Source organism: Enhydra lutris, unplaced genomic scaffold, assembly GCF_002288905.1.
Source record: "Enhydra lutris kenyoni isolate GAN:26980312 unplaced genomic scaffold, ASM228890v2 scaffoldscaffold77, whole genome shotgun sequence".
NCBI lineage: Eukaryota > Metazoa > Chordata > Mammalia > Carnivora > Mustelidae > Enhydra > Enhydra lutris.
The window spans coordinates 223,302-250,197 of record NW_019154161.1 but is presented as its reverse complement, the minus strand read 5'-3'; the positions used below and the strand labels follow the sequence as shown (position 1 = coordinate 250,197).

The 26,896-nt window shown below is 42.3% G+C and overlaps 1 protein-coding gene across 1 annotated transcript; it reads right to left on the bottom strand.

Annotated features, from left to right (window-relative positions):
- Positions 1 to 6,688: 6,688 nt before the first annotated feature.
- Positions 6,689 to 26,579, bottom strand: LOC111160574 (zinc finger protein 679-like). The gene is made up of 4 exons (XM_022523770.1): positions 26,470 to 26,579; positions 10,094 to 10,172; positions 8,050 to 8,176; positions 6,689 to 6,795 (listed from the first exon to the last, which is right to left on the bottom strand). The coding sequence occupies exons 1-4, from the start codon at positions 26,577 to 26,579 to the stop codon at positions 6,689 to 6,691; spliced, it is 423 nt and encodes a 140-aa protein (XP_022379478.1).
- Positions 26,580 to 26,896: the final 317 nt, after the last annotated feature.

The following is a 26,896-nucleotide window of genomic DNA, read 5'->3' as shown; positions in this document are numbered from 1 at the left end:
AATAGAATACCTAGGAGGGATTTCCAAAGTTCAGATCTTGAGCTCCACTTCAAGTATGATGGAAACAAAAACAAAGGGTGGGAAATGGAGTTTAAGTTTGCTCACTGCTGAGCAGAGAGCCTGATGTGGGGCTCGATGCCAGGACCCTGAGATCATGACTTGAGCCGAAGGCAGAGGCTTTAACCCACTGAGCCACCCAGGCACCCTGGGAGCAGTATCATTTTATACAATGGCATTTCTAGAATTACCGCTCCTCTACAGTAAATGATGATGTTAGCTTAAGGAAGGTGAAGCTAGAGATGAAACACCATGAGGATTTTTTTCTCTGCACCTATAAACCCTTAATTATATCCCTTCCTGCAGGGATCTGAATTCCCGTCGTGCAAAGAAGAATCTTTGAAGACAGAGTCTCTATAGGAAGGAACAAAACCCTGAGTGGAGTTTGGGAAACCTGGAAGGAAGCTATCCTCACCCGTGAAGAGTAGGTGTCCATAGTTCCCTAACATCACGTCCCTGCATGTCAGCAGTCCCAGAAATAAGGAACACATTGACCAAGTGGTGATGGGTAGGGTTAAAATTTGCTGAAGATGAAAGTAGGAGGGGCGCCTGGGTGGCTCAGTGGGTTAAGCCTCTGCCTTCGGCTCAGGTCATGATCTCAGGGTCCCAGGATCGAGCCTGGCATCAGGCTCTGCTCAGCGGGGAGCCTGCTTCCCCCCCCCCTCTCTGCTGCCTGCCTCTCTGCCTGCTTGTGATCTCTCTCTGTCAAATAAATAAATAAAATCTTAAAAAAAAAAAAAAGGAAGGTAGGAGAACTGTTTCTGGAGAAGGTGTTTTCCCTACTTTATGCAATAAGATCATTTTCAACACAGTAATATTCTACAATGTAACCTCTAGCTCTGAAGTTAGAGGATGGCATAGGACCTCCAAAGACTAAATATTGTACGTTTCTCCTCCATATATTATAAAATAATGGTATCAACCCAAGCGTATATATTTTAGAGTTAATGTCACACAAAGTTGTGTATATTTATTAGAAGGAAATGTTGATAGTTTAGAAGTGAAGTTATAAAATTCTACTGTGAAATCTAATTTCACAATAGGGAATCAGAGACCTTATTAAAAATGTCAATTCTGGTGCTTGCTTCGGCAGCACATATACTAAAAAATGGCAATTTGGAAAAAAAAACCATCAATTCTGATTCAGGATTCTGGAATGGGATCTGAGTCTGCTTTTCTAACAAGCCATTAATAAGAATCTCCTCCTGGGGCGCGTGGGTAGCTCAGTCATCGAGCCCGGCGGGAAGCTGCTTCTCCCTCTCCTACTCCCCACGCTTGTGTTCTCATGTCTCTCTGTCAAATAAATAAAGTCTCATAAATAAATGTCTCTTTGTCAAAAAAAATAAATCAAATATATTTTTTTAAAAGATTTTATTTATTTGACAGAGAGAGACACAGCAAGAGAGGGAACACAAGCAGGGGGAGTGGGAGAGGGAGAAGCAGGCTTCCTGAAGAGGAGCGAGCCCCATGCGGGGCTGGATCCCAGGACTCTGGATCATGACCAGAGCCAAAGGCAGATGCTTAATGACTGAGCCACCCAGGCGCCCCAATAAATAGAACCTTAAAAAAAAAAAAGGAAGTCAGACCAACGTTATGAAATCAATAAAGCCCCTTGAAATCATCTGCCTGGTACCTTGCTGTCAGTGTTCACAAGAGCCTTAGTACCAGGTGAGTCAATTAAGCTCCCTTTCTGGCAGGCTTAAGGACCTGGAGCTATTCTGGGGACTCGAGAAGACATAACCCACATCTATAGATGTTGCAGGTGAATGTGATGGTGGGCATTTGCTCTGGGTTCTTAAACTTACAAGGCTCTAAAAATTCATTCTGAGGGCCACCTGGCTGGCTCAGTTGGAAGAGCATCTGACTCTCGGTCTTGGGGTCATGGGTTTGAGCCCCACGTTGGGTTTACACCCCAAAAAAATTACCAAAAGATTACCCCCCCAAGCCCCAAAACAAAGCAAAAAGAACACTTAAAAAATACAAATTCAATCTGAAATTCCTTAGAAAGGGTTCCAGCAAAGCAGATTTCAATGAAACTTTAAAGTCAGTCACTATTCATGCCGCACTTACATAATTAGGCCAGGCTTGTTAAACCTGGGCTATTTTATAAACAAATAGTCTTGATTCAGTATGTTTGTTTAAAAGGAGGTTAACTTTAGGGGCGCCTGGGTGGCTCAGTGGGTTAAGCCGCTGCTTTCAGCTCATGATCTCAGGGTCCGGGGATCGAATCCCACATCGGGCTCTCTGCTCCGCAGGGAGCCTGTTTCCTCCTCTCTCTCTCTCTCTCTCTCTGCCTACTTGTGATCTCTCTCTGTCAAATAAATAAAATTTTAAAAAAAAAGGTTAATTTTAGAGAGAAAAATTCTATTTTCATAGCATACTTTTATGGATCTCAGATTCCAGTTATGATGAACTATTTTTAAATGTTGTTTGCCTATAAAACTGGCTGGATCCTGAATTCTTCTGGTTTCCTCTGGTATCTGCCTTTGACCTGCCGTCACTGAGAACCGAAACTTCCCTTTGTTCCTGCAAACTGAAGCTAGATGGCTCCAGGTCAACTTCAGAGAAACTGCCAAATGGCCCGTGTTCACACAGTCTTCTTGCCTCTTGCTCTTCGGACCACTCAGAAGGCTCATGGAGATATTCCGGCGGCAGACCAGGAACGTCTCTCAGGTTGCCACTGCCTGCCCTCCATCTGAAGATGCTTGAAGCCCAACATCTCCATCTTCCGCCGGCAGCATTCAGGATTCCGACATTGAGTTTATCATTTTCTCAACCATTACCTGTGCTTTATTCATGCAATTTCTTGATACACTCAGAAATCCAAGTGAGAAAAGCTGTCTTACAAAATAAGATGACTTGGGGGGCCTGGGTGGCTCAGTTGGTTAGGCATCTGCCTTTGGCTCAGGTCATGATCCCAGGGATCAAGTCCCGCATTGGCTCCTGCTCAGTGGGAAGCCTACTGCTCCCCATGCTTGTGTGCTTACTCTCTCTGACAAATAAACAAAATCCTAAAATTTTTTTTTAAATTTAAAAGAAATTAGAAAAGAACTCAAAGAAAGACCTGAATGAATATTTGCATATTTATGCCCATTTCAGCTTTACACACAAGAGCCCAAAATAGGTACAATCAACTCAAATGCCTATGCATAGTTAAAGGGATAAAGAAAACATATATATAGCATATACATATCATGAAACATTTCTGAGCCTTGGGAAGGATACAGACATTATGACGTGATACAACTTGGATAAACCCTGAGGACATTGTGTCAAGTGAAAGAAATGAGTCACAAAGAGACAGATTCTGTAGGAATCCACTTACGTGAGTCATCTAAGGTGATGAAACTCATAAAAAATTAAAATGGTGCCTGCCGGGGACTTAGGGTAGAGGGAAAGGAGGAAGTGGTTTTTTTAACAGGCATTAAGTTTTACTCCTGCAGGGAGAAGAGAAAGTAACAGAACTTGTTTGCATAGTAATGTGAAAGGTTAAGTAATTACTGTTTGCACAATAATTCAAAATGTTCAGTCCACGATACTTTGATGGTAAATTTTATGCCATTTTTAAACCACAATTAAAATAAAAAAATATGGGGGTGCCTGGGTGGCTCCGTGGGTTAAGCCTCTGCCTTCAGCTCAGGTCATGATCTCAGGGTCCTGGGATCGAGCCCCGCATCAGGCTCCCTGCTCAGCAAGCAGTCTGCTCCCTCCTCTTTCTCTGCCTGCCTCTCTGCCTGCTTGTGATCTCTGTCAAATAAATAAATAAAATCTTAAAAAAAAATATGTGAAGAGAATAAATAGATGATGAAATAGATTTAGTTTTCATGACTACTCACTTAGGCAGGACAAAGCAACCATTGACCATTAACCAAGAATAGAAATAAAGAAGTTATGAGCAGAGTCAGAGTGATGTTCCTACATAAAATGACACAGAGAGGGGCACCTGGGTGGCTCAGTGGGTTTAAGCCTCTGCCTTTAGCTCAGGTCATGATCCCTGGGTCCTGGGATAGAGTCCCGCATCAGGCTCTCTGCTCAGCAGGGAGCATGCTTCCCTCACTCTCTCTGCCTGCCTCTCTGCCTACTTGTGATCTCTGTCAAATAAATAAATAAAATCTTTTTAAAAAAAATTACACAGAGAATTTTGTTTGCAATAGAATCATGGCTAATATATACTTGAATTAAACCCCAGATCTCTTTAAAAATAACAAGTTGAAAATTTTGATCCAAAATCATAATATGTTGGTAAAAATCTAAAGCGTGGTTGACTAATATCATGGATCCTACCAAAAGTTGGAAATACAGAGTTATAAATGCAAAAACAAGAGAAAACTCACCATCTCAATTCTGAATACATCATAGATGTACTATTAAAAAAGATTTCTTGGGGCGCCTGGGTGGCTCAGAGGGTTAAGCCTCTGCCTTCGGCTCAGGTCATGATCTCAGGGTCTTGGGATCGAGCCCCACATCTGGCTCTCTGCTCAGAGGGAAGCCTGCTTCCTCCTCTCTCTCTGTCTGCCTCTCTGCCTGCTTGTGATCTCTGTCTGTCAAATAAATAAATAAAATCTTTAAAAAAAAATTAAATAAATAAATAAATAAAAATTAAAAAAAAAATAAAAAAGATTTCTTCTGGGGCACCTGGGTGGCTCAGTGGGCTAAAGCCTCTGCCTTCGGCTCAAGTCATGATCCCAGGGTCCTGGGATTGAGCCCGGCATCAGGCTCTCTGCTCGGTGGGAAGACTGCTTCCTCCTCTCTCTCTGCCTGCCTCTCTGTCTACTTGTGATGTCTCACTGTCAGATAAATAAATAAAATCTTAAAAAAAAAGATTTCTCCCACATAACTGGAAGTCTTAACCATGACTGTAAAATCATAGAGCACAAACATTTCAAATCATGATCTGTATTGTAGGGCAGGAACTTTTCACAGTAAAGGCAACAGTTTGAAATAAAAAACTTTTGACCAAGCATTTAAAAGACACTGGAGAGTGGGGTGCCTGGGTGGCTCAGTCGTTAAGCATCTGTGATTGGCTCAGGTCCTGATCCCAGGGTTCTGGGATTCAGCCCCATGTCTGACTCCCTGCTCAGCGGGAAGCCTGCTTCTCCCTCTCCCACTTCCCCTGCTTGTGTTCCCTCTTTCCCTGTGTCTTTCTGTGTCAAATAAATAAATAAAAAATCTTAGAAAATGGTAAATAAAAATAAAAGACATTGGAGAAATTTATCATAGTATTATTATAGCATTCCCATTCTTACACAATAATAAGATTTTTAAGCCATCCTATAGAAGAATTAAAAAAAAAACCCACAAACAAAAAACTCTTCATTTGTAAATAAAGGAAGAAATGAAAGTTGCAAAAATGTTGAGCATCACTAATACATAAAATAAACATCTGGGATTAAGTTATACCATGACTCAGTTACATGTTGAGAGACATGTATGAAAAACCTAGTAACTTTTTACTAAAGTAAATTTAAATTTGTAAGCTAGATATTTTAATAAATATAGGTACCTACTATTACTTGCTACATAATATGTGCACATTCGAGCATTTCCTATCAAAACTTTTCAACCTAAAAGGACACCTAAGTTTGACATATATCCAATCAGAAAATGAAAACATATGGGACTCAGGCTCAGTTCCCTTTGTATTAAACAACACAGAATTATTTTTTTAAAGATTTTATTTATTTGAGAGAGAGTGAGCGAGCACAAGCAGGGGGAGCAGCAGAAGGAGAAATAGGCTCCCCCTGAGCACGGAGCCAATGTGGGACTGGATCCCATGACCCTGGGATCACGACCTGAGCTGAGCGCAGACACTTTACTGCCTGAGTCACCCAGGCGCCCCAATAAAAAAAGGACATTTTTGAAGTGAAATGAAGTATTAGAATTTCTCATTTTAGGGAGGTGGCTTGTTTTTGGTTGGAAACAACGTGTCTCAATTTTGTACCATTAAGCTTTAAGCCTCTCAAAAATTGGAGATCAAAAACAGAAAACATGGGGCACCTGGGTGGCTCAGTGGGTTAAAGCCTCTGCCTTCAGCTCAGATCATGATCCCAGGGTCCTGGGATTGAGCCCCGCATTGGGCTCTCTGCTCAGCAGGGAGCCTGCTTCCCCTCTCTCTCTGCCTGCCTCTCTGCCTACTTGTGATCTCTGTCAAATAAATAAATAAAATCTTAAAAAAAAAAAACAAAAAACAGAAAACATGTGATGTCTGTTTCCAGTGTTCTGGCATTTTTGCACCAAACCCCAATACACCCAGTATTCCCCTCACACACTTTGGACATGAGGCATAAATAGAACTTAGAAACAGCTTCTCAGACAGATCCTCAGAAATAGGCACAGATTTCCCTGGGGCCCCAAGAACAAGGGAAAAGCACTGAGATCACTGTGACCCTCAAAGACCAAGGGGAGGCCCTGAACCCTCCCTGTGGATCTGACGGACCATCACTGGAGCTAAAGGAAGATCCTTAGAGAATGGAAGAGCAAGAGATAATGTTGGATAGCAGATGTCCCTCTGTGATAGCAAAGAAAGAAACCTAGACTTCTCAATCTTGTTTCCATTCAACGAGAACAAATCACACGTAAAGGTCCAGCTTTCTCCTTGAACTTCAGACCTCGCCTCCATTATCTGCTTCATTCATTCCCACCTACCTGGGTGTGTGGCTATGCTCTCCTTTCTCTTCACTTCCCAGGGCTCCTTCTTTTGCTCCAAAAAGGTGACCAAGTCTGGCTTTGACACAAGACCTACTTATTTAAAATAATAATAAGAAGAATATGAGTATTGCTGGAGATTCTAATTTTTTTAAGATTTTATTTATTCATTTGATAGACAGAGATCACAAGTAGGCAGAGAAGCAGGTGGAAAGAGGAGGAAGCAGGCTCCCCGCTGAGCAGAGAGCCTGATGCGGGGCTTGATCCCAGGATCCTGAGATCATGACCTGAGCCGAAGGCAGAGGCTTTAACCCACTGAGCCACCCAGGCACCCAGATTCTAATTTTCAATCCAGTTTTGCACTCAGTAGAGAAAAGAGGACATTGTAGTATTCTGGAAAATGATTTCCCAAACTTTGTTGCACAACAGCTCCTTTAGAACTCAAAGGAGAGTTTTCTAATCTTCAGATTTTTTTTTTAAGATTTTATTTATTTATTTGACAGACAGAGATCACAATTAGGCGGAGAGAGAGAGAGAGAGAGAGGAGGAAGCAGGCTCCCTGTTGAGCAGAGAGCCCGATGCGGGACTCCAAGGACCCTGAGATCGTGACCCGAGCTGAAAGCAGAGGCTTAACCCACTGAGCCACCCAGGCACCCCTAATATTCAGATCTTAAGCCAAGTATTACTGATACAATAACAAGGGACTGAAATTAGAATTTAGGATGTGGGCAATACAATTTAATGTCACTCAATGTTTAGAACTATCACTCATCTACAGTAATGATGATGGTATCTTAAGGAAGGGGAAGCTAAAACTGAAAATGAAGCGTCATGAACAGTTTTAGCTCAACGCCTACAGAGCCCAACTTCTTTCCCTTACGGCAGGGATCTGAATTCTACGCATGCAAAAAAGAATCTCCCAAGAGACCTCCTTCCAGGAAGGAACAAAACCCTGAGTGTGGGTTTGGAACCGTGTCCCATGAAGTGAATGAGGCTAAAACTGTCACCGGTAACTCACCACCCAAGAAGGAGTGTGGATTTCATTGCTACAACACGGGACACGTTTAGGCTTGTTCCTAAGCACACATGTGTTTGTGCCTCCCTTATACCCATCACTACGAATGATGACAAAACTTCCCTTCCAGATTTTCATCCTAACCCTAAATAAAAGGAAGTCATACACCCCTGCCTGCTCTTGGATCACAGCTTTGGAAGTTATTCCCCTGATTTCTTTATTTGCTGCAGATTCAGTTTCCTTTGAGTGAGAACTACACCTTGTGTACCCTCTACCTGTAACTCATCATGGAGTGAACTCATGTTAGTTCAGCTACAGGACCTTATCCTCGCCCAAGAAGAGGAGGTGTCTATAGTTCTCCAACATCACATCCCTGTACAGTTCCTGCTGCATGTGGGTCAGGCGTCCCCACTCCTCCAGAGAGAATTCTATGGCCACATCCCTGAACGTCAGCTGACCCTGCAGTAAATACCACAGTCAAGTGGCCACTGGCAGACCTCAAAATTTTACCCAAGGTGTAATGAAGGAGTTAGGACAAATGGTTCTGGCTGAGGTGAGTTTCCTGCTTTTTCCAGTAAGATAATTTTTAACACAGTAATCTGCTTCTATTTATTCTCTAAAGCTGAGGTAACGAGGTGGCGTATGAACCACAGAAACACTTTAAATACTCTGTATTTCTTCAAAAGAAATTGGAAAATGAAGGATTCAATGGAGGCATACACATGTTTGAGTACTGTATTTGTGTCATACAGTATAAGTTGTGTATTTTTTTTTAAAAAGATTTTATTTATTTGGGCACCTGGGCGACTCAGTCATTAAGCATCTGCCTTTGGCTCAGATCATGATTCCAGGGTCCTGGGATAGAGCCGGGCATCGGGCTCCCTGCTCAGTGGGAAGCCAGCTTCTCCCTCTCCCACTCCCCCACTTATGTTCCCTCTCTCGCTGTGTCTGTCAAATAAATAAATAAAATCTTAAAAAAAAAAGAACAAAAAAACCCTAGTGGATTTATAGATATTTCAAACCCCATAAATAGAGCACCTTGGGGTGCCTGGGTGGCTCAGTGGGTTAAAGATTCTGCCTTCGGCTCAGGTCATGATCCCAAGGTCCTGGGATCGAGCCGCACATTGGGCTCTCTGCTCAGTGGGGAGCCTGCTTCCCCCCTCTCTCTGCCTGTCTCTCTGCCTACTTGTGATCTCTGTCAAATAAATAAATAAAATCTTTTAAAAAAATTAAAAAAATAAATAGAGCATCTTTTTTTTTTCTTTCTAGAGACGAAGGCTCTGATTCTTTTTCCAGACCTTTCTTAGCTATTCTGGGCTACATATCCATTTTGCTTATTTGTACATTTTCCTAATCCTAGTGTACTGCTGATAAAGCATTCAGATGGGACCCACATATGAACTGTTTTCCTTGACTGATATCCCAGAAGCTGAGCCCTTCCACTATAGAAATCGTGGATTTAATGCCTTCTCCTGTGAATCTGTCAAAAAGAACATTTCTTGGGGCACCTGGGTGGCTCAGTTGGTTAAGCAACTGCCTTTGGCTTGAGTCATAATCCCAGGATCCTGGGATTTCGCCCTGCATCAGGCTTCTGCTCAGTGGGGAGCCTACTTCTCCCTCTGCCAACTGCTCTCTCTGCTTGTGCTCTCTGTCAAATGAGTAAATAAAATCTTTAAAAAAACAGAGAAAGAGAGAGAGAGGGGACACTTCTCAAAGTTTCAGGACAGTAATTCAAAGTGACAAATGTTCATGTCTATTTGGAAACTAGGTTGGAGAAAACGAAGAGAACTTCTGGAATATAGCAAAGATGTATTCTAAAGAGCTAAACTTCAGTATCATTTTAAAAAAATAGTTTGAGAAAGAGAGAGAGTGCATGAGCAGGGGAGGGGGAGGGAGAAGCAGACTCCCCGTTGAACAAGAGTCTGATGTGGGGCTCCATTCCAGGACCCTGAGATCATGACCTGAGCCCAAGGCAGATGCTTAATCAGCTGAACCAACCAGGTGCCCTCTTTTTTTTTTTTTTTTTTAAAGATTTTATTTATTTATCAGAGAGAGAGAGAGGGAGAGAGAGAGAGCACAGGCAGACAGAATGGCAGGCAGAGGGAGAAGCAGGCTCCCTGCCGAGCAAGGAGCCGGATGTGGGACTCGGTCCCACGACACTGGGATCATGACCTGAGCCGAAGGCAGCTGCTTAACCAACTGAGCCACGCAGGCGTCCCCAACCAGGTGCCCTCTCAAAAGATTTTTAAGAGTAGGTGAAAACACTCATAAGACAGGAATATCAGAACTAGAGAAATAAACCTTTGCAATTTTTAAATGCATGGAATTTCAGGAGGAAAAGATGACACAGTTTCTAATCAGGGATACAAGGCTTACCTGAGAACCGGCCATTTCATCCTCTTCCTCCTTGTTCTCTAGCTTTCCTTCTCGGGAGACCCTTGTGGTGAAATCACAGCTGGATTGATCATGAGCATTTGCCTTTAACAAAGACTATCTTCACCTATTACCTACTCCTCTCTAGGCAGGACACTGAAATACAAAAAAAGTCCTACATCCTATTTTTTTGTGTGTCAGGAGCTATTCAAAGACCCTGAGCTTCTCCAAGAAGACCAATCCCTCCGTTTCTCCTTCCCTGTTGTCAGGGAGCCTCCCCGCCAACAGACACCCACACATTCTACTACAGCATAAGAATTCTATGCTGCATGGTCCTGACCCTTCTAGATTCATGTAGGGGAGACCTTGTTACCTCTCCTTGGACCACAGCCAGCATTCAATTCTAATAAGTTGCTGAGGGGCTCTCGTGCTTAACTATGGCACTTAGAATCACCTGAAACACATGATTAAAAGAACACTGTTGTTCTTACTGAGACCTATTGACAAAATCTGTGGTGGAGGGCACAAGTGATAAAATTAGAAACTTCACATGTTATTCTAATGGACAGCCTGGGCTCAGAACCACTTAACTAAGGATTCTTGAGCTTTAATGTGCATATAAATTATTACTTGTTCCAGACCTCCCCTGAAGAAACTGTGATGCTTCAGGATTGGAGAGTGGGTCCATGAACTGGCATCATAGAAGCTTCCACCTAGTCCTGATATAGGACCACATGGACCCAGAATCAGTAACACTAAGCTAGCAAAAAATGACACAGCACACCTAAACTGCATATACGCACCATCGTGTCTCAACATAAATTCTCTTGGTTCCCAGAGAAGACCACCAATCACCATTGTGAAACATCACAGTCTTTGCTGATCCTCTGAAGTTTACAGAACAGTAGAGAAGGTAGTGATATCTTGTTACTCAAACCCAAGTTCAGGGGCTCCATGCTTAAAAGCCAATACTTGAGAGACAAGTGTTGGTAATGCTAACCTTAAAAATAGACAGTGCTAATTATTTTACCAGCAAAAGATTGGTTTATTCAGGAATAAAAAAGAATTGCAATCCAGGAAAAACAACTTGTAGTAAAACTGTAGGTACCCCTGGGGAACAAAAAAGAACAAATTATTTTAAAAAGGATAAAAAGTATATGTTGGGAAGTTGTGATGAACTAAAAGTCCTTTGGAGTAACTTGAACTTCAACGTGTGGTAGCTTCTCATTGGATCTTTTGCCCAGGGTGAGTGTCTCTTTTAGTAACTAGGGACAAGCTTTAGTCCATGTAAGGCCAAATCCATCTCTTATTTTTTCTTAAGATTTTATTTCAAGCAATCTCTTCACCATATGTGGAGCTCAAACTTACAACCCTGAGATGAAGAGTTGCATGCTTCACTGGTTCAGTCTACCAGGAGTCCCAGGTCCATCTCTTATTAATGGGTGGGTCTGCAATTGACTAGGACGGCATCAAAACGTCCAGACTCCATGCAAGTGAGGTTTCCCGTTACTAAGTCTCACATTCCACCCTTTTGATCAGATATTTTTTTGAAGGCATCACTGATCAACAGTCAAGTTCTTTATATTTAATTTAGTGGTTTTGTCTCTCAGTGCCGGGAGGGACCATGCCCGTTTGTCATGTCTCATGTCAGAGCGAAAGTGCATAGCAGTTCAAAGACACTTAAGCTACATTTAAAAGACAGGGAAGTTTAGAAGGGAAAAACCCTCAGGTACTTTCCATCTGAAGTTTATATCTTCTCACTATTGTGAGTGTTGGGCCAGCATCATCTTATTGGACACATCCTTTCTGCAAAAGATTGATAAACAACAAATACAACATGATAATTCCAAACTGTACGTTGGTTCTCTAAGTCTGAAAGCAGCTAACTGAAAATATTCATTGTCACTTATCTGGACTTAGGGAAGAAATGTTTCTCTCTGTGAAGGCAAAACCAATATGCCTCCTGGAAGTCACCTCTTAAGTTGACTAGGAGGCAAACATGTGTAACACTATGAGAGCACACTGAATCAAGTAACCTAGCGTATTTTGCAACATAGCATACATGTGTAAACATGAAGCAATAGTTGATGACATCTTTGCAAAAAGTGCAAAGCTTCAAAGATATTTAAGAAATGTATTGGGATCTCAAAATAATTGTTGAGAAACATACGTGCTATCCATAATATTTTAAAAAGCGTTAAATTCAGAAACCATGCATTTGGTAAAACTCCAGAGTTGGTAATAGTTTGATAAAGAAAATCTCTGTGAAGTCTGGAACATCTAAACCTTCAGAAATGTGGACAGGATCATAATGTGACTCTTTCTGGAAAGGTCATAACCAGGGTTTTGTTAAGAGATTGGGAAGTGCAGATAAAGGACGTTTTCTTTCCACAGAAGAGATAAAAGAAGCAACAGTGAGAAAAGGTATACAGGTCTGGTCTGGAAATCTTGGGAAAGCTGTGTCCCCAGATGTTATCTGTTTCAATTCTGGGAAGTCTTTGCCTTCAGAGCACCAGATGGTGTGCAGGTCCAGTCAGGATTTGGCCCTTTTTACATGTGTCATGTGATCCAAGAGTCTATTTCCTGGAGTTTGACAGCACAAGATTGTTAAAGGGGACCCCATGACTATTTCCTCAGGGATCTTAACTAAGAGGCAGTGGCAGGAATGGCCCTGAGGCCAGGCGGATGTTGCCAAGCCATATGGTCCAGTTAACTGCTATAATACTCTATGGGGAAATGGTCTCCATGTTTTTGGTTGAGCACTCTGAGCGCATTCCTTTCCCGATCACATACAATGAGAAAAAAGGAAGTTGATTATTAGAGTGTCTGAGGGTAGGGGAACTTTTTAGATTTTCTTTTAAAGTCTCAAGACTAAGTCAACCTCTTCTTTTGAAACCCAGCCACATGCCTAAGATAAAACACAGCGTACTGTGCCATGCCGCCAGGGCAGACAGCAGGGACGGAGACCGGGTGAAGGCAGGGATCTGACGGAAGCCTTGGACACAGAGGGGAGATTGTTTGCTCCTCTGTGAGGGCTTCCTGAGCAGTGGCAGGGGCAAACTCCCCTCCCTGGGAAGAGAGTGAGCCAATGCCATTTTCATCCCTCCCATCCACAGGGATGGACTTTAATAAGGGTGCAGTGTGCACAGTGCAGTGCCCCCTGCAGGTGCCTTTATAAAATAGGGCAAGTATGATAGACAGCCAGAGCAACAACAGGTCAGTCTCCTAGAATACCAGGACAAACCCCCACAGGCACCAGGAATACTGATCATAGAGTCCTGCAAAGTTTCGACTCTAGTCGAAGGACAGGCACAGGACAGGCACAAGCTTCTCTAACATACAAAACATGGAGACCTAGACAAAATGCCAAGACAGAGAAATTCATTCCAAAAGAAGCAAGAAGAAGAGGTCATGGCCAGGGAGCTAATCAAAAGCAGATGTAGGTAATATGACTGAACCAGAATTTAAAACAACAATCATAAAGATACTAGCTGGGCTTGAGAAAAACACAAAAGAAACCAGAGAGACCCTTACTGCAGAGATAAAACACCTAGAATCTAGTCAGGCCAAAAAAACAAAAACAAAAACAAAAACAAAACCTATTAACAGAGATGTAAAACCAAACGGATGTAATGGCCACAGGATGGAAGAAGCAGAGGAATGAATAAGTGATACGGAAAATAAAATTATTATGGAAAACAATGAGGCTGAAAAGAACAGGGAATGAAAAATGTTAGATCATGAATATAGACTTAGGAAACTCAGCAACTCCATAAAGCATAATAACATTTGTATCATAGGAGTCCCAGAAGAAGAGAGGGGAAATGGGGCTATCCTCAAAACCCCACAGTCAGGTAAATAATAAGCAAATATAATACCTTATATTGAAAGATACACATTCAAAGATATTTTGAATATCTTTGCATTCTTTTAGGAAAAACTATTTTATTACTGATTGGACTTTATCGACTGGTACCATTAGTACAACATAATTTTATGGATAATTATGTAACAATTATAAAAGTATTCATTGTATAGTGATAATTTATTATTTATTACTACAATAGATTATCTAATTCACAATTTCACCTGCAATGTGACTGGCTCATTGTACATGACACCCTGTGAGGCATGAAAATATAAATGACTGACATGGAGGAAAACAGACTACATTTTCTCATGAGATGAGGAAGTTCTGTGACTCCTCCAGGATACAGAGAAGGACCTGGATACACAGTGGTCATCACTCAAGAGAATAAAGGGACTGGCAGGTGGAAAACATGCACTGATTCAGGCTGAGTTGTTCACTTCTTTCCCCATAGTCTAATGAAAAAGAGAAAAAAAAATTTCTATGACGGCAGACACGGTATAAAAAGTTACAAAAGTGCTCTTGAGGACAAGAATGCTTGGGGTCGTAGCTGTCCTCTCAGGGGAGGATCTAGGCGTGATATTGCTCCTGTGAAGGTGTTGGCTCCTAAAGTTGTGTTTACACAGAATGACAACCTTAATGAGTCCTACTAAACACAAAACATCTGCGATACATCTGTATGGTGCACAGAGTAAGTCTATGTGAGCCTCACAAGGTATAGCAGTGTTTATGATGTATGTGTCATTCTTCCTGTCACACATATAAATACAAAGTGTGGTATTTACAAGCTCACATAGGATCCGGCAGAGGACACTGGAGGGGCCGGTGGAACATGGGACTGTAACTTAATGCTTTGCCCACCTGGAGATCCTGGGACTGATGGTGATGGCTTGGAAGACAGTCAGGGGGCCATTGTTGCCAATGGACACACCTCTGGACAGTCTGTGAACCTAGAAAATAAGTATCGATCCAAAATCATGGAGAGAATGTTTCCAACCAAAGGACTGCCAAGATGTCTGAGATTCCACTAGAAGGAACGATCAACACTTTGCTACATTTAGGTGACTGAGGGAAAAAACCTCTCAAACTGCCCTGATTCCCCTGTAGTATGGGAATGATGGCATAAGAGGTAGAACTCTGGGAGATTTCCAGGGAAAATCTGGACCAAGAAGATCATTCCCACTGTCAGAGTCTCAGCTGCCATTTTCCAGGGTACAATATTTATGTTTAAAAAAGAGAAATCATCATGGAAACATGAGTTTTTGGCTACCTTTTCTATAAAAAATAAAATCTACAGTACTCACCAAAGTCTAAAGTCATATAGTCTTTAAAATGTATGGTCCACAGTTACTATTTATTCTAATGATTGTAACATTCATGATTTTTTGTTTTGGACAAATATTCATTTTTTACTGATGTCAGATAATAGTATATATATATTTATATATTACATATTTTATATATATATCACTATGTATCTCTTCATCTGGCTGTTCATCTATATCCTTTATAAACCGACAAGCACAAGTATTACCCTGAGTTTTTTTCTTTCTTTCTTTTCTTTCTTTCTTTCTTTCTTTCTTTCTTTCTTTCTTTCTTTCTTTCTTTCTTTCTTTTTCTTTCTTTCTTTCTTTTTCTTTCTTTCTTCCTTCCTTTCTTTCTTTCTTTGACAGAGATCACAAGTAGGCAGAGAGGCAGGCAGAGAGAGAAAGAGGGAAGCAGGCTCCCTGTCGAGCAGAGATCCTGACATGGGATTCGATCCCAGGACCCCGAGATCATGACCTGAGCTGAAGGAAGAGGATGTGCCCACTGAGCCACCCAGGCGCCCTCCCTGAGTTTTCTGAGATGGTCTGTCATCTATAGATGGTTCTATTAATCGAAACCAAGGAGGAGATTATTGGAACCTTCAGTCTATACCCTACAAATATGTGGGTGTGTGTTGTTTGTGTGTGAGGGGGGGGACTGTAGTCTTGTGAGACTGAGCCCTTATCTGTGGGACCTGACAATATCTCTGGGTAGATAGTGTTCAAATTGAGTAAAATTGCAAGACATGCTGGTAGTGTTGGAGACTTCCTAGCTGTTGTGGAGAAAGGACACCCCCCCCCCCCATATTTGTGACCACAAGCTCTGTGTATGTAGCAAGAGGGACAAAGAGGGCATAAACATAGTAGGGAAGAACTGGGTTTTTCCCTTCATAGAAAATAGACAATAGGGCTGTTTTTCTTTACAACTGACCAAAACAGTTTAATTAAAAAGGTTTAGGGGAGGGTGCCTGGTGGCTCAGTGTGTTAAAGCCTCTTGCCTTCGACCTAGGTCGTGATCTCAGGGTCCTGGGATCGAGCCCCGCATCGGGCTCTCTGCTCGGCGGGGAGCCTGCCTCCCTCTCTCTCTGCCTGCCTCTCTGCCTACTTGTGATCTCTCTCTCTCTCTCTCTGTTAAATAAATAAGTAAAATCTTTAAAAAAAAAAAAAGGTTTAAGGACATCTGGGCGGCTCAGCCAGTTAAGCATCTGCCTTCCGCTCAGGTCATGAATCTCGGGCTGCTGGGACCCAACCACGTACTGGGCTCCCTGCTCTGGGGGGAGTCTTGTTCTCCTTCTGTCCCTCACTCCACTCGTTCTCTCTCTCTCTCAAATAAATAAACTCTTTAAAGAAAAAAAGTTTAGTGATCATCTAAATATCAGTAGAGTCAGCATTTGAACCTGGGTACCTATAGCAACAGGAGGCATTCAAATGACCTTCCAAAACGTTCTTGGATTATCTCCTCTGTTAATCGATGCTTCATCCAGAAATCTTTGCGCAGAACAGCCTCCATGGTCTGAGACTTGAGAGTGTAAGTTCCAGGCCCTGGACACACGCATATACCCTGAATGGGTATTTAACTGACCACTGAAGACCAGGTACGCAGCTCCAAATTCCAGGGTTTAAACACAGAAGTCCAGCCTACCCATGACTTACTTTCACATCCGGAGAACCTAGACCAGAGTCCCCCTAAAACAATTCATGCCCATCTGTGTCTCTGACTGCGTTCTTCATGAATTAATCATTTCATTGAAGATGACCACCATAAGGACGCCCAGAGATGTTCATCCTCAAAGCAGCTTCCCAAAACAGGCTCCACTGACATCACCTGAGAACTTGTGAGAACAGAAAACTGGGGGACTGTAGCCCAGAACTATTGAAATGGTAACATGGGAAGAGGCCTAGAAATCTGAGAGTTTTTTTACAAGTGCATCAGGTGACTCTGATGCAAGATAAATTCGACAACCTCTGCAGTAACTGAGTCACAGATCATCCTTGAGTTATGCACAGATGGTTATTTTCCAATACTCTCTGTGTTTGTGGTGATGTTAGTGGTGTGACACACACACACACACACACACAAATACACAGTCTTTATTCATAAATAAATCTTACTGTAACATGATCTTTCTTTGACTTTTTCGACTTCCATACCCCACTTCCTTCAGTGCCCTCCTCCAGCTTCCTGGGATCACCCACAAATACACTTGTCTTCACATTCTCTCACCCAAATAATCCATCCTAAAGGCATTGGACTTTATTTAAGTATTTCATGGAGTAAGATATGAAACACACAGAGCCGAATATTAACAGGTGTTATAATTTATAATAGATTTGAATGTAGAATTCTCACTAGGAATCTGCATTTGATGGTTTTTACTAGGAGAACATAAATAATTGCAGGTTTAAAGAGAACTTCACGCTCACCTCTGACAAATTAGCACTCCATCTCCATCTATGATAGAAATTTTTGTGAATCCTAGTAGGCACACTCTAGGTTTCAGGGCCTTTTCAGAATATCTCATTCTACTGCAAGGCATGAGGTCCTTTGTGTCAGATGTCCTGAAACCAGTCAGGTAACACTGGCCATTCCCAGCAAGCTCACACGTCCACCTGTGTACAGATATGTCGTTACTTAGAGGGGCCTCGTGACAGCGTTCTGGTCACTGAGATGAAGAGAGAAGCACCTGAAAGAGGGTGGCCTTCCCTGAGTGACGAAGGTTCGAAAACAAATTCCCTGAGTCCTATCAGACTTACATCACCTCCGAGATGCCGGGAACATGGTTTGATGACTGACGGTGGGGCAAGCTTGTATGGCCATGAGAGAAGTGTTAGCACAACAAAGTGTCTGCTGGTGGACAACAGCAGCGGGAAGAAATGGACCAACCAGACACACCATAGTGTGGCCGAGCCCTTTCATCAGACATGAGCATTACCTACTCAATATGCACGGAATACACGACATACGTCGTCTTTTCTAGAAGCACACATCTGCCTTTTCAGGGTATGGTGGAACACAAAGTAACAGCCACCCCAAATGCAGGATTATACTTCACCTGGATCAGGGTTATATGTGATCATGACCTGCTACCCAGCTTTGTGGTATCAGTTTCCACAACTGACAGGAGTCCTCTTCCCTGCTCCCCACAGGATGGGCTTAAACGCAGCATGGGCCATAAATGAACATTTACCTTAAAAAGCAGGTGGACTGTTTGGGGCAGAAATGCTCACTGCCTCTGACTGGTGAGCTGCCCCCCAAGTAATCAGTGCCCCTCACACACACCTCAAGGAATAACACTCCTCACGGGGCTCAAACAGAATGAGTTTCCTGCCGGCTGTGCATCGGCTTCACTAGATTGTCAACCAGCGTTGGGTTAGATACCTAAGATTCTAGTGCTTGTGGACACTCGGCACATACCTCCAGATCCTTCCAGTGTCCACAAGGCTTCTGTGTTTCCAACATCTACTCTACCATGTGCCATCTAAAGGGTATGGCCACAATGTTTGTGTCTGCAGCAAGCCCTCTCCTACCCCAGTGGTTTTTGGCCTGAAATACAGAAATCTCTATCATCCAACAGTATCTGTACTCAGTACTACACAGGAACTTGTAAAATTGTGAAGCCAGGACCTGACTTCTCTGAAACCCACCACCTTTCTCAAGCCTCCATCTCTCTCCTATTTGTTCATCACAAGTAGCTTCCTAAGTCCTTGCCGTGACTAAAAGACACTCCCTGCCATTTCTTTTCCCACATTTCAAGAGTTTCTCGCATTTGCTTTCATTTCAGTAGGTCTTATCTTCCCCTCTAAGGATACCAGCATCGTGTTTTATCTGCCTTCATAACTCTCATTGTCAGTGACTGAATTAAGCCTGTGGCCCCTCTTTCCTCTTACCTCAATGAAGTGATGACAATGTCGTACTTAAATCTTGAATATGGCCTCCAACGATCTGCTTAAAAATCATTTCTCATTGGTGAAAAAAATTCCAAATTTCTTATCAGAACCTAGAAGGGCCCAAGTGATTGATGTGTGAATGGGGCGGCTCTGATGCATATGTTACTGGCAATGCAAAAGAAGAGACACAGGAGAACTGGAGATGATTTGGAATGAAAACAAAGAGAATTTACCTTCCCAAGTTCAAACTCAGTAGTACAGCCTGGGACAGGTGTCCTGTCTCCACATGGAGAATTCATGGCAACACTTCAGTCTGGATATTTTTCATGGGGCAGTAGTTTTACTCCTAATGGAATAGTATTATCTTCCTAAGTATAGAAAATCTACTACATACCCATCACTGTCCCATGTTTGTTCATTTCAAAGAAATATCAAAACAACCCATGACTCATAAAATCTCCATGCTTTCCCCTAATTAAATTGTCACAGTAATGTGAACTTAGATGACATCATTTATCAAAAGTGAAGGAACCGATAACTAAAGGAAGCAGACTTAATGTTCTTGTCAAATTGAGAAGGAAGAAATGAAATATACCAATTAAACAACATGCAACTTAATATGCTCACGGCAGAATTATGCTCACTTGAATGAATTTCTGAATATTAAGTAATTCAATGCAAGCCATTCTTAAAATCCCTGAGCAAGTCATATGAGCAATCGTCCACAAACACTGGAACAAGGGAAAAAGAATATATGCCCCACAAGGAATAGACAAGACAGGATTTGCATGAGCAGATAATTATACCAAGAGTCATGAGATTTGAAAGAAATAAATTAAAAAAAAAAGTTCAAAAAAAAAAAAAGGAAGTAAGTTCAATTCTGGGTGCCTGGGTGCCTCAGTGGGTTAAGCCTCTGCCTTCGGCTCAGGTCATAATCTCAGGGTCCTGGGATAGAGCCCCGCATCCGGCTCTCTGCTTGGCGGGGAGCCTGCTTCTGCCTGCCTCTCTGCCTACTTGTGATCTCTGTCAAATAAGTAAATAAAATTTTAAAAATAAATAAATAAATTAAAAGAAGAGAAAATCCCAAAGATTGGTTTTCCTTTTTTTCTTTTAAAGATTTATTTATTTATGTGACAGAGAGAGAAAGGGAGCAAGAGAGGGAACACAAGCTGGGGGAGTGGGAGAGGGAACAGCAGGCTTCCTGCTGAGCAGGGCGCCAGATGCGGGGCTCGATCCCAGGCGCCCCTGCTCTTCTTACTCCCTTGTGAAGCACATTTCTCCACTCGGAAGTCCCAGACTCATCTCCGTACTTCGTGATGTCATAAATACCCCATTTTGCCTGAATGTCTTTGGGATTTCCATGTCTATGAGGGTTCCTTATACTTAGGAAACTTAATATAATCTCCTGTTAATTGTCTCATTTCCATTGGATTCTCAGTCCATCTAGAAGGGTCTTCAAGGGGACAGAAATTAATGCTCCCTGACAGGATCAACACAAAATAGATCTCATGAAGCCAGCATTGATCTCGTTAGTTCAGATGAAAGAACACAAACTGCAGGTCATATGGTTCCAAGCACAGCTGTACCAGCAGAGGAGTACGTTGCTCGGACCGAGGACACAGGGATGTAAACCCACCAGCCTTCACGCTCTTACTCGGCGCTGCTCTGCAGGTATAACTACCACGTGCAGCCAACCGAACCTCCGACACAAACAAAAAAGGAATTTTTTTCTCATATGAAGTCTTCTGAGTGGGATACAGCTCTGGGATATGGCACCAGAAGGTATCAACTATCATCTTTTTTTTTCTTTTTTTTTTAAGATTTTATTTATTTATTTGACACAGAGAGAGTAAGCACAAGTAGGCAGAGAGGCAGGCAGAGAGAGAGGGGGAAGCAGGCTCTCTGCCGAGCAAAGAGCCCGATGTAGGGCTCGATCCCAGGACCCTGAGATCATGACTTGAGCTGAAGGCAGAGGCTTAACCCACTGAGCCACCCAGATGCCCTTCAACTATCATCTCTTAACATGACCTCATGGGTTTACATACATTCTCTTTTTTCTTTTCTTTTCTTTTTGTTTGTTTCTTTTTTTTAAGATCTTATTTTTTTATTTGACAGAGATGGAGTGAGAGAGAGCAAACACAAGCAGGGGGAGTGGGAGAGGGAGAAGCAGGCTTCCTGCTGAGCAGAGAGCCTGATGCGGGGCTCGATCCCAGTACCCCGAGATCATGACCCGAGCCGAAGGCAGAGGCTTAACCCACTGAGCCACCCAGGCGCCCCCTACGTACATTTTCATTTTTTTCCAGTTTCACCTTAGGCCACAAAACTACACCATTTCTATTCTATGTGACGAATTTTTGACAACAGAGTTGTTCAAATTCACTTTATGCTAACAATAAGGCAATGGAGTGCAATGGAAGCTGAATTGAATTCTACCTGTAAATGTTTTTTTGTACCATAACGTTTTTCTTTTTTTAAAATAATTTTATTCAAATTCAATTAACATATAATGTATTACTGGTTTCAGGGATACAGGCTTATGATTCATCAGTCTTGTATAATATCCAGTGCTCATTACATTACATGCCCTCCTTGATGATTACCCCCATCTCTCATCGTGCTTCCCTCCAGCAACCCTCAGTTTAACATAACATTTTCAAATCTGTTTAAATCCAGAGATTTTTTTTATGACAGAATTTGATTTTCACATCAATAAAATACTAGATACATAACAATACAAACAAAGGGACAAGAATTTAATCTATAGTGAAATAAATAGGACATGTACAAAGCACACATAGTGAAAACACATCACAATAAATTGAAATGGAGATATCATTTTGCTCAGTCACTAAAGAAACCCCTCGACACTTCTAATTTCACACCGTCAAATTTATTATTATTGTTGATGTAAGAACACAAAACAAATACGGATCCCAGGGCTTACTTTCAGAGGGATCAGCACGGATAACTTAGTGCGTGATCCAAACTGGAAGTCAGTGGGGGCCAGTAAACCGCAGCATGGAACAGTGAATGAGGTACTTTCTCCTTAGTGTCAGCAGGCAAGGACTATTATGTTTCTTAGAGTTTCTCAAGAGGACTTCACATTTTCCCAAATACTCAGAAGAAACATATTTTACTTCTGAGCCCTACACTAGCATTGATGTGCTTTAGGCTTGAATATAGAGGAATGTGGAGGTTTAAAATTTCCTTTTTAAGTTTATTCAGTCTGGACTGTATTGGCCTGAAGAGTATAACTGCTCAACCTGTACAATATTTGTTATTTAAAATGGATTCAAGGGGCGCCTGGGTGGCTCAGTCATTAAGCATCTGCCTTCGGCTCAGGTCATGATCCCAGCGTCCTGGGATGGAGCCCATCAGGCTCTCTGCTCAGCGAGGAGCCTACTTTTCCCCTCCCATGTCCCTGCCCTTTTTTTTTTTTTTTAAAGATTTTATTTATTTATTTGACAGAGAGATCACAAGTAGGCAGAGAGGCAGGCAGAGAGAGGGGGAAGCAGGCTCTCCCTGCTGAGCAGAGCCCGATGCGGGACTCGATCCCAGGACCCTGGAATCATGACCTGAGCCGAAGGCAGAGGCTTTACCCACTGAGCCACCCAGGTGCCCCCCCCCCACTTCCCCTGCTTGTGTTCCCTCTCTCACTGTGTCTCTGTCAAATAAATAAATAAAATCTTTAAAAAAAATGGATTCAAGAAAAGTTCCTAGGAAATGCAGACATACTACATATACAAATTACTAGTTTAATATATCCCATTATATAGAGCACCAGAAGTAATGCATTTATAAAGCAGGCTTTTTAGGACTGTAATATTTGTGACCCCCTTTGCATTTATTCTGATACATCACAAACAACACGTGCCCAGGACTTGGCCCATTTGGTCTCAACCTACAAATATATATGGAAGCAAAAATTCATGTCAAAAACAATTACTGTATTTTTACTTTTATTTTTTCTTAAAGTTATTTTTATTTATTTGAGAGAGATCGAGAGCACAAGCTGGGGAGAGAAGCACAGGGAGAGGGAGAAGCAGACTCCCTGCTGAGCAGGGAGCCCTATGTGGGGCTTGATCCCAGCACCCTGGGATCACGACCTCTGTGCAAGGCAGACGCCCAACTGATCAAGCCACCCAGGCACTCCAATTGTTCTATTTTAAATGCACGAGATAACATTTAGAATTAAACTGTTATGAAAACCAAAAATAAGTATAGTTGAAAAGGACTGTGCATATCAAAAAATTTAGCTTTAAAAAGACTATGAAGGAAAATGTTAAAAGACTCTTGACTACAGTGCTTTCATTTTGCAGTGAGAGAAGTCAAGCATCTGGCTGGGAAGCCCTCTCTTGGTAGAGAGAGGATCAACAGTAAGAAACGTCTTACTTGGTCAGAGTTTCGTGATAAACTCATTTTAGTGAGGACTAGTCCTCTTCTGGTTAAAACAGGTTATGGAATCTGAGAATTTTGTGGTTCTCGTTGTGTGCCCGTGCAGGTGAAGTTGTTTTGTGGCTAGCAATGGGAATCAGTGTGTCTGATCTAGCTCCCCACTTGCAGACCACCAGTCTGCACGTTACAAAATAGGCTGGTGTGCGGTTAGGACTACACTAAAAGGAAGGTGACTTTCTTTTCTAATACTGCGTGGCCGCCATACACTTTAGTCAAGAGAAGCACAGATTCCAAGTCTGTGGCACTGATGAAAAGTCCTCTTAGAATTTTAAAATTATTCACAATGTGGCCAATTTAAATGTTTGTTGAATTCTGCTTATGAGTTTCTGAATGAATCCAAAGTCAAAGAACATTAGCTTCTCTCAGTAGAGAGCAGCAAGGTCACCTTCAGCACCCAGCAGCCATCCCACAGGGATTTCCATTCACAATACGAATGGTTTAACTGCTCCATCAGGGGAAGTGTAGAGGAATCAGCCACTTAGCACGCTGAGCGCTCTGAATTTAGCCGGGCTAACTCGGGGAAAACCAAGACCGAAATACAATCCGCTATGTCCAGGTGACACGGAGGGACCAACATCACTCTGATCAGCACATTCAGTCACAGCTCACGGCCCTCAGGTAGCGCTGGGCATTTCATCCCACTAGGATGGAAAATAAACCATCACAATGGGAGAAAAGTGATGGAGAAGCACTTCCAACAACCTGGTAGGATTCACGTTTTACACACGAGGATTAGATATTTGCAAGTACCTAAGTAGAAAACTATACTAATGATCAAATTAATGCAGAAGTGGCCTAAACAAAGACCCCTTGTAACACCAAATTTGTGTACTTCTGCATCCCTCTCAAGAGCCAACTGGCGAACTATACAGATTGAGTGCGATAGCAACTTTGATTGCTACCAAAAATCTTTTACACAGAACATTGACGAGATAGTATCCATAAGGGAAACAAAAAAGGGACCTATTGAAACTGTGACAAAATCTGACCTCAAAAATGTCAACTCCTGGGACGCCTGGGTGGCTCAGTTGGTTAAGCAGCTGCCTTCGGCTCGGGTCATGATCCCAGCGTCCTGGGATCAAGTCCCACATCGGGCTCCTTGCTCATCGGGGAGCCTGCTTCTCCCTCTGCCTCTGCCTGCCATTCTGTCTGCCTGTGCTCGCTCTCTCTCCCTCTCTCTCTCTGACAAATAAATAAATAAAATCTTTAAAAAAAAAAATGTCAACTCCTATAAAAGTACTTCATAGTGCTCCACCATATTTTTATAATTTACTAAGATGCCAGGAAGGGCGCCTGGTTGGCTCAGTGGGTTAAGCATCTGCCTTAAGCTCAGGTCCTGAGGGTCCTGGGATGGAGCTCTTTGTCTGGCTCCTTCCTCCTCCTCCCTTTTCTCCTCCCCACAGCTCGTGCTTGCTCTCTCAAATAAGTCCATAAAATAAACAGGATGCCCGGAAATGAGGAACTACAATGAAATACTCTGTCAGAGAAAAAGAATTCATGCCTCCTCAAAGACCCTTCCAGCTGGACAAAGAATCAAACTGACATGAGCCGTTAACAGGAGACGATCAAATTAAACACGTGAAAATACAGGGACTCCACATAGACATGAAAAGGTAAGAGGAAGTAAAATGTCATCTTGAACTAAGGAAAAGAAGGTCTGGACCTGGAGCTTCAGAGGAAGGAAGGCCCTTCACAGGGCGATAAGAAGAGCAACTATTTGGTAGTTAGATGTTTGTCCTATCTTACAGTTGGGTCACTAAGTCACTGTTAATAAGTCTTACTCTGAGAAAGACGCCGCAATTTAGATTCTTCTGTGAGGTTAACGGTGGGAGTGGGGATGTTCTCTGGAGCCTGAAGGTTCTCAAGTACCTTCAGCTCAAGTAATCCGCAGGCCAAAATGGCACATTCTGGGGTGGAGGGCAGAGAGGCTGTCCTGACCCCTTCAGTTCCCCCATCTGAAACTTCCTTGGGAGTTTCAAATATTAAAAGTTGACTTGGTAGATTATTTCATGTCACTGATCCAACATCAGTTAAGATCTAGTAGGTACAAAGATGTGCTATTGAAACATATTTTTCTCTCTATACTCGCCTGCATTTTTACCAAAGGTAACCAAATTAACAGTAATTTTTAAATTCAAATTAACAGTAATTTGACTGTAAAACAAGTCTGCAAAAAAAAAAATTTGGCCTTTTTATATAAGAGCAGGAAGAATAGAGGTTGACCTATAGACCCTTTATATTTATTTATTAAGATGTTTAAAAATCTATTTGACAGAGAGATACAGCGAGAGAGGAACAGAAGCTAGGGGAGTGGGAGAGGGAGAAGCCAGCTTCCCGCTGAGCAGGGAGCCCAGTACAGGCCTCAATCCCAGGGCCCTGGGATCATGACCTGAACCAAAAGCAGACGCTTAATGACTGAGCCACCCAGGCGCCCCATGTACTTTTTAAAAACAACTTTTAAGGTGCCTGGGTGGTTGGGTCAGTTGGGCGGCTGAGTCTTGGTTTCAGCTCAGGTCATGACCTCAGGGTCCTGGGACCAAGTCCCGCCTGGTGCTCCCTGCTCAACGGTGAGTCTGCTTGCCTCCCTCTCCCTCTGTCTCCCTCCTGATCCTTTCTCTTTCTCTTAAATGAACAAATAAATCTTTAAACAAACAAACAAACAAACAAACAGCTTTTTGGAACTTTTCATATGCAATCCCTAGACTGAAATTTCAGTAGCTTCTCCAGGCCAGGAGCCAAACCAAATACTTGCCACCAGACTTTGTCTACAATAACTACAGATTTGGGTGAATTTCTGTATTCATAAAGTCCCTGAAATATCCTGAGTTTCCCGCAGCTGTTGGGAAGTGATCTTCCTTGCTCACCTGGTAAGACTGTGGGGAACTCTGTAAGCAAAGTATTGGGCTGGTATTTCCAAGCAGACTTTCTTGACGCCATATAGTTCAATCTTAGTCCCTTCTAGCTGCCTGGTCATGTCGGAGTCTATGCAGTTCTTTCTCAGCTGTAACATCCCAGTCAAAGCCTTGGCTATATAACCACTGTTTCTGACTGTCTCTTAGCACAACGAGAACAGATTCTTATTGAAATGATGCAAATACATACACTGGCATAAAAATATAAGAACAGTTACTGAGACTTAATGAATTCTGGAGGAATCAGGAATGGACAAAAGATAAATCTTTCGTTTGTTTAACAAAGGTATATTTTCGGCCACTGCTACAAGTCAGTTAAGGGAAAGGTTCTCTTATATCTGTAAAAAACAAAACATTTTTTAAAAGATTTTATTTAAAT